This window comes from Glossina fuscipes, unplaced genomic scaffold (assembly GCF_014805625.2).
Source record: "Glossina fuscipes isolate IAEA_lab_2018 unplaced genomic scaffold, Yale_Gfus_2 117, whole genome shotgun sequence".
NCBI classification, from domain to species: Eukaryota; Metazoa; Arthropoda; class Insecta; order Diptera; family Glossinidae; genus Glossina; species Glossina fuscipes.
In genome coordinates this window covers 969,178-978,341 of record NW_023998460.1, presented here as the reverse complement: position 1 = coordinate 978,341, position 9,164 = coordinate 969,178, and the positions used below count along the sequence as shown (strand labels likewise).

Below are 9,164 nucleotides of genomic sequence, written 5' to 3'. Positions count from 1 at the left end.
TATCGACTTTAGAACATTAGAAGTTGTTTCACACAGGTTGGTATTGAAAGTCGGCCAAATCGATGGAAGCACACACCTACATAGTTGCACGTAAACACCTCGGTTTTTCAAATTTGTCCCAGGTAAATATACAAAAATTTTAATGAGCGATTGTCTACGTCCTGCACTGCGAGGGAAAAGTTGACCACACCTACCGAATATTATAGTACATCAACATATAATTTTTTTTTCAATACCCTTAGAGTATACAAAAAAAAGGGGCTTCAAAAACCATATAAAATATGTAAATTCTTGGGCAACTTAAAACTTGGTATGTGCCTAAGAATACCTGTCTATCCGTGGATCCATCTGTTCGTTTGCCTAACTCTGTGGTAAACATTCTCCCACTCCCAAAAATGAAAGTATCGCATACAAATTTGCAAAGGATTTTGAAAGTGGCCTCAAATTATCAAAGGACATGCTTATGACGCTCACGCGGCAAAAACTTTTATCTTGAATATATAAAAAAATCACCCTCGCGCGCTCCATATTATAGAGGATGAAAAATTAATTCTCTTACATATCTTGTGTCTTCTATGATAACGGTGATGCCATTGTTGTAGAGAAAAGTGAAAGGCGACTCAAAAGCGATGGAAGGTATGAAAGATTTGGTCGCAACCGAATATAACTTTCTTACTAGTTTTTGTTGTCGCTGTTTCTATTATTATAGTTATTGTTTCTGTTATTGTAGTGACCATACGTTTTGCTTATGCTGGTGTGTAATTACTGCCTATTTTTGTTATGCTAGTATAGACCTGGAACTTTTTTTTCGTATTCCAGCGCAATATTGATTCTTTCTCATAAAGTTTTCAGGTGTGCTGCAAATACGAGTCCATTCATGGATGGATGCATAAGTAGCGCTATCATTTGTTGACAGAGTCTTCCGTCACGACGTAGGGTTTGGACCTTACAGGTCGCTTAGCTCTGCAATGGTATTTAATATCAGGTCCTTGTAGCCAGTTAAACTAACTTTTTGTGTGGTTAAGGTGAGTATGGAAAATAGTTATAACACGGTTTTATTTAGAATTTATTAGCTTCTTATATTTTTTTATTGAAATAAACTATTCTTTATTTAGCCACACAATATTACATGATCGCTAAACAATTTTGTGTTGTTGTACTGTGGGCTACAAATATTTAACAACCATTGAGGTAATTTAATTAAGCTCTACGTTACACAATATGAAATTTTGAATACAATAGTACTTGTTAAGCATGTTACTAAAATATGTAAATTGTAAACTAAAAAAGAACTGAAAGTTTTATATTTATGTTATTTATTTTAATTTAGCTTTTTAGCTTTTCATAAATAATTAAAGCAAAAGTAACAACGCCTTCAAATCATCTTCCTACCCCCTATATTGCGCATAATAAACATTCCTACGTGAACGACTTTTGTACATATTTTACATGTATGTGCCTTCAGTTGCAGCCTTGCACGAATAAGCAAGTCAACCATTACAATAAGAAAATGTAAGACAAAGTCAATCCTACAGCTAGCCGTACATAAACAATACACAGTATGCGTACGCATGTGTTTTGAATTTATTGTTATTATGTTGACGAATATTAATCAAAAAAGTAAAAAGGACACACGAGTTCGTCGACCGTCTGGTTTGGCTCGGCGAGCCATGCCGTAATGTCACATACTGCCTTCGGTACTATTGCTGGAACCTTTTGAATCGCCCATTGCACCAGCACTACAATCATCACCATGCAAAGAACCGGTACTAATGCCGCCAACTATACTGTTGAAGTCCAGATTGTACTTGGTAGCACACTCCAGGCACTTGGTCACAACACTGTTGATTACACACATTAAGTTTTTTGTTTCTCGTATAACATGATCCACTTTAACAAATGTAGCGGATGGACCTACAGTATGGTCTTTAACTGTGAATTGTAAAGTTTGAACATATGTCGGTACACAATCTAAGATATTTAATAAATCCTTTTTATGAGGACTTGCAGGTACCTGATAGGAGAATTGTCTTAGTATTTTATAAAGGCGATTAGCTTCTTCAGCGAAATATTCAGCTTGCGTAAATAAGTCTTGAGTGGTTTTTAGAGATCCGTTTCCTTTTGTAAATTGGTACATAAGGAAAGCCATGGCCCTCTTTATTATATCATTATCACAATAGTCATCACTCCAGCGTGGCTGTAGATCTCGTTTAACAGTTTCAGTTTCTAAATCCAATTCTTTACTGGTTTCCGGTAAATCTTTTTTGAAGTTTACAGTTTTTGTCGCCTTCCTTTCAGCTATACTAGTATTTTCCAAAGTTAAATATTTTAAACCTTGATCGTTAACATCGGCTGTGGCTTCAAGAATTCTTTTCGCAACATCAGTGACTTCGGCGACCAGGAAAGTCCACATGTCGGTAAATGCTTCAAAATTTTCACTAGCCACATTGCTCAAGGGGAACTTAGTAAGGATTTTGGCAGCTAGTATTACTTGAGGTCCATAAATCCGTAAATTGATCGATACGTGGCTGGCTTGTTCTTTTAACGCGTCTTGTACCGCGATGTGTCGTAACAATTTGCAGACTTCTAGAATGTGATCGCAATGTTCATGAAATTCATTAACTTGCTGGTTAAATTGAGTTAAATTTTGCTGAGAAATTGTCAAATTTATATTGTTAACCAGCTCTGTAGACATTTTTAGAGCTTGGAACAGATCGTTAGATTGTTCCACGGTCGATGAAACTAATTGCTCAGACAATATCTTAACTGCCTCCAGAACTGTATCAACGTATTCATCTTGGTAGTGTTTTCCGAACTGTTGTTGATCATTTTGTTTTATAACGTTTCTTAGGTACTTGTTCAATTCATGAGTACAGTGGTCGCAGTAAACAAGTATATTCTCACGCATTTCGTGGCTGGTATAAGCTGAATCAGTAAAATCGTGTACATTTTCTAGAATTTTATCGAAGGATATGAGCAACTTTTCAATAAGGTCATTCTCTACTCTAATAATAGTGCTGGAATCCATTTTGTATTTGGCGTTATTTAAATATTCTTCACAGTCGTAAGTATTGTTCAGCAAACTTTCACTTTCCGGCAAACAGGTGTTGTCGTAAAGTTTCTTGGTCTTATTGTCAAGAGTCCAGTGCTTCTCAGTTGACTCCTTGCGGTAAGAGGGATGGTTGTGGTTGCTTTCGGTCCGATAATAACCGTCATGGGGTTTCGCTTTGTAACGGCAGCATTGAATCAAATAAGTAAAATGCTGTATTGTTGCTTGTATGGTACCTCGGTCATCATTTTGATGATAATAGAAATGCGCTTTCGTAGATTGCCATTCCGATTCCAAAATTGTGTCTTTAACAATAAAATGAATATGATCCATCCCCCGTCTAATTTGACAAAATATAGTATTACGATTCTCGCGACCTATAATGCAGTTGTGATGAACGAGGCATACTTTTGACGATGTGATCAAAACTTTAACAGAATGCTCAAGAACTTGGCGTGCCGAAAAAATCTCCGCACGGCGTGTGTCCTCTTTCACACTGCCCATGATATTACCAGTCAAACAAGTTAGCTCAATAATTTCTGCTCCAAAAGCTGAAAAGGCTTGGACAAACTTGGAAAAATTTATAACGCTTTCTAGATTTTGAGGGCCTCTTGGGTCTTTCGACTTGAAGCTAAGCAATTGTTTAACCACAATAATATCTACTAGTAATAACACCCGGGTTATGGAAGCAAGAAGAGAGCGTGAGGCTAAAGCAATAGCCGCGTTATCGATGAATGGCTTACTAAGTCCTTCAAGGTTCAAATCGATCGACATGCATAATTGTTCAATTGATTTTCCCGTATCTCTGGCGTCTTTACAACATTCAAACATATCTGCTTTAATATCCACATGGCCATCTGCAATAATTTCGCCGATTGTCATAAGCCGATCCACAGCCATATTAATGCCTTGACCTACTCGTTTACATGCCAGCAATTTCTGTTCATTATTTAAATCCGTATGAGGCCGTTGAGCAGCTGACGATTCCAGATTGTTCGATGAAATCATAATTACTAGCAATTATATTTCGGTCGCTCAATATTCCTACAACCGTATTTCTTCCATAAATTACTAATTATACATTCGCAAAGAAAAAAGTATCATTATTATGTGATGTTTCAATTTTAATAAGCACATCTTGAATACGATCAAATATGCGCAACCGACTTCATTGACAACTCAGCATTTTTTTGATGGTCCAACCATGAACACTGCAAAAGAATACGTAAACAACCCGAATTTATCGCACAGGACGTTCTTATATGCCGTGTTTTGTTGGATTCCTTTCGTTAGTGCTTACACGAAATGCGAGAAATATATTTAACTGTAGAGTTTTTAAATGAAAGACTCTTGTAAGACTTTATTAACAGTCACCATTTCACTAAAGCATACAGCATTGAAAATGTCATTCAGAAGCGTAATCTCTTTGCCGGCGAAATACAAAATCTTTGCATCTATAATCAAACGTTCCACCTTTAATTACAACCGTCAATGAAAAATCAATGAAGTCTTTGGAATTGAATTCCTCCGGTCAATTGAATTCATATGTATGTTTATTATTTTAATCAATTATCTTCTTCCATCAGTGATTTGCGATAAATGTAACTTTTAATTACAACATTTTTTATCAAATTTTTTTGTAAACCTCTACTGACTTTTTATTTCATTATTCGTTTATTTATTAATTAATTTTAGCTAGTCTTTCTATTGTTATTGATTTTATTACCGTACGCACAAATGAACAAATGAAATTGTACGGACGGTATGATATTTGATTTTAATTTACTCGCAAGTCTGGCTTTTAGCTCTTGTAATATAGAATTTAATGTGGACTAAAAAATGTATTCTATTAACTGCCTTTTTCCTTTCCGTCTAGTATATTTTAAATGTTTTCCTTTTTGCACTTTTTGATACGTAACTTTTTTAAATAGGACATAAATCTATCCATACAGATAATATCAGAATATATAATCATCGATTCTTTTCATTTGAAGGACGTATGTAGTTAGTTAATTTGCTTTGGAAAATTTTAGACAATTGTTGTGTACAATTTTTTACTACAATAGTATTGGAAATGTCCGGAGATTTTAATAGCTACATGTGTGATAATGATAGTTATTACGAAGTATGTGTAATTTTACATAGATTGCGAAATTATAGTTATCAAAATTCTTGATGTTTAGCATTTTGTCAAACCACTTTTCTAGAGCGTCGATTTCTACCTAATATCCCGATGAGGTACGCCAGAGAATAGATTGCTCTCCTCATTTCCAAATGTGTTATATATTCTTACATAACCAATTTCTCCAGCCTATTTCTTCCATGACAATATGTGTGCAATATTCTTGGGGGGCAAGTTACCGCAAAACAATAGCTGAATTCTAAAATTAGGACTGTTTAGTAAAACGCTCGGTTAGGGAATATCCGCTTCGTTGATTATCGTTCCTTGTCCAAGGGATAAATTTACCATCTTCACAGCTTTGTCTAGAGTCCTAAAGCAAAGTGAGGACACCTCTGTTTTTCAAAAAGAATAATAAACTGCATTACTCATAAACTAAATTAACAAAAATATGAACGCCTACAACGTCCCCAAGCGTATATAATAAAAACTGTGAACACATTGTCTTTTCGGTTTTTTGCTTTTTTTTTGTCAACACTTTTATAAAAAAAAGTTTCGAACACCCCACAAGGCGTATATATATTCTTGACCACTATTAGCTTTGGAATAGACCTAAACACGTTTCTCGGCTTGCACGTTTGTCTGCTGCATAGTGCCAGCGCACTGTTGACCAGTGGCCGTTCTCTGGTGGTTAAACCATCGCGGAACAGCTTTCGCATTATCCTGAGATGGACGCTTATGGAAGGAGGATCTGAAGAATGTCGTGGCTTACATCTAGCAAATAAGTGCGTATGAAGTTGGTATGCCAAGGGAGGTCTTGCTGAAATGTATGGAAGCTTCTCGGAGCAGAAATAAAAATAGTGAAGGGAAGTGGTAGAGAGAATTGTGCGAAGACATAAACAACGATCCACGGGGCCTGGCATACAAAAGAATAACCGAGCAAGTTTGTCGATAGAAGCCTATGAGGAGCTGCGATAGATTTCGCGAGGGAATGAAATAAAGGCATCATTTGGAAAAGCAAAAAAGGATCGGGGATGGACTCAACACAACAACATAACTCGCTCGTAACAACCGGTCGGATTTACTGCTAGATACGCATGACTTGTATCTCAAATACGCTCTAGATTTTGTTACAAAAGTCCGATATTAAAAAAGCTATTAGATAATCTGTCGGCCATTCTTTTTCGTATTTTTTCATATTATCTCTTCTGATTTGTCTTTCCTCAATTCAGATACAGTTGACCTTTTGATCATATCTCCTCTTATCGCTGTGGTATTTGCGCTTTCCCTCTTTCCTTCTAGGTAGTTGTTGTTGATGGTAAACGTTAGTTAAGTGAAGCGTTATTGGATGTCGATAATTACCGCGCACCTCTACATATTCTCTTGTCGGCACACCGTAATACTTTTGAGCACACAAAACGAAACGTTTTATGTAAAAATAAGTTTTTATGGTTCATTAATACATATTTTTAAACTATATTTTTCTTTCGATTATGTCTCAATCCACAGCATTAGTTTGGAAGTACGTTTTAACAAATGTTTTAGTTAATTTTTAAGTAAAATTTTTATGTAATCATAATACACATTTTATAGTAGATTTTGAATGTAATTTTTAATGTATTCTTATTCACTTTCCATGTATACGTTAGAGTAATATTTTGAAACAATTTTCATAGTACGTTTTTCTTACATTTTTTTTTTTACGCATTTAATTTAGCTTGGTATTTAAACAATGTTTCTTCCAACATTGCTGGTTCAGGATTCTCTCTGTTCTGCTCACTGAGCAGCTAAATCACCATAAACTTCTCTCAGAAAAATACTTTATCCTTTTTTGCTGTCTGGTCTTAGTTTGCAAATTGTTTAGCCAGCATCGCGTGTATAGTACAGAACTGATTGCAGGAAGCAATACCCATCATTTTATCATAACAACCTAAAACATCGAGTTAGTTATCGGATACGAACAGTTAACAGTTAAATCGCAGTAAATAACAGTTGGAAAATTTCGTCGGAAGTATTTAGCGAAGAGATTTGAGGATTCAATACCACCAGAGCACTCAGAACCATTGAAAGAAACATGCGAGATATATATAGAGGATTTTTCTTTTGAAGTTGACAAACTTACAAAATTATTTAAGAGTAACAAGCAGCGAGGATTTTATCAACTACAGGCATCTGCAATAACTTTGGTGGATGAGGTAATTAAATCTATGCCGTTTAGCAGAATAGTCGTAAATTTTATGAAAACTTTGTTCTTCCTATATTTATAACATTTAATTCTTCTGTTAAACTATGGCGGGCACTTGCTTCAATGGCGGGGTTGCATAATCGGAACGAATGCAGAATTAGCTAGATTTAATACATTATAGAACGATGACAATAAGCTTTCAATATTTTCAGCAGAGAAATCGAGCATAATATGTGACAGACTTAAGCAGTAAAATATTTTATTCAAATAATAATATTTATTGGAGGAAGTTGGATTTGGCACGTTAGAGTGTTTCAACGGACCATCAAGCCCGTAATAAAAGGAAATATAAGTTGCTGGATGATACGGATCTTCACATAAACTAAGAGGTGGACAGCGATTAACAACTATCCCACGGAAGTTGGCAAAGCAATGATCTAGCAATCTATCGTTACAAGTAGGAGTACGGCTGTAATGCAGTAAATTACAATCAAATAGTTCACTGAAAAACACAACAGTTCTATGAAATGTTAAAGCCAGACACACAGCCGGAATTATCACTACAACACCAAGTGACTTCCCCCAACGCTATAGCTATATCAGCCGGTTTGACTTTTTGGCCATATCACAAATGACGGCTGCATGTTTCTTATAAATAGGGACAATCGCATTTTTCGAAATGTAAGAGCAAGTGATATAGGATTCTTTATTGACAGTTTTTACCTGAATGGCAAATAATTCAATGTCGGGAAATTAGGAAATTCAATTGAATAGGAAGAGACTGCGGAAGGTATGGCAATTTATCATACCGTTTTCTTCAGAATCAACCTATTCTGGTGGATAAAAAGACTGGTCGTGGAATTCCACAAAATTATCTAAAACAACAATCGTCTTTACTACCTTTGGGGCGTTAGTGGGTTTCACGCAGATGGGCTTAACAGTATTCTCCAACGAGGTGACAATGGGACAACTGCGCTCCAATGTCAATTGCACTTAGTAAGTGTAAGCGTAATTCGAGTTGCACATTGCCAGCAGAATTAGTGAGTACGTGCCTAAGAGAAAGGAAATGTCATTACTTGTTTGTCATGCTTTGGCATAATAAAAGATTGCCTTTGTAGTCATAATAATATGAACCAGCATTAGCAGCACACACAATATTCTTATATTTTTTATACATATATTCCCTACACAGTGGGGAAGATTTCAAATATTTTCGAAATCATCCGCTCCAACTACGTCTTTTTTGGGAAAGAAAAATAAAAATGAACAAAAACATCCCATAATATTCTCGATGTTTCTTGGTTAATTGATCGCACTGTACACTCCCCTATTTTAAAAGTGGATGCGATTACACAGACGACTGTAACAATCATTTCCATTATCATTACAATTTATTTGTAACCTATTTATTTAAAATTTAAATGCATAGCAAACGTCAAAGAAATCTGAAGCGTGCAATGTACGGAAACAATGCAATGCGTGCAATGATTGGAAGTCAAAGATCTATTAAATTTCGAATACGCCTTTGAATGAAGACAGCTTGACGTCGTCAAGTAGGCCGTAGTTCTAGAAAAGAGAAGGAGAGCAATCGTTTTAAACTTTATTTTTGACTCTTCTTCTGTTCTATGTACCACGACGAACCTTGAGCATCGTTTTGCGTAGTTATGAAAATTAAAAGTTCATAGACTGTCCTATCTAGGGAATAGCATAGTAGCGGCGTAACTAGGTATTTCGATAGGAACTCAGATAGAACACGGAAAGAACTCAGCAAAAGGAATCAAAGTGTAGGTAAAATCAAAAATTGTTGCAAA

The 9,164-nt window shown here is 35.6% G+C and overlaps 1 protein-coding gene across 1 annotated transcript; it reads right to left on the bottom strand.

The window, feature by feature from the left end:
- Positions 1 to 1,077: 1,077 nt before the first annotated feature.
- Positions 1,078 to 4,693, bottom strand: LOC119640294 (alpha-catulin-like). Its single transcript, XM_038038214.1, has one exon. The coding sequence runs from the start codon at positions 4,055 to 4,057 to the stop codon at positions 1,682 to 1,684; it is 2,376 nt and encodes a 791-aa protein (XP_037894142.1). The 5' UTR covers positions 4,058 to 4,693; the 3' UTR covers positions 1,078 to 1,681.
- Between the last annotated feature and the right edge of the window lie 4,471 nt (positions 4,694 to 9,164).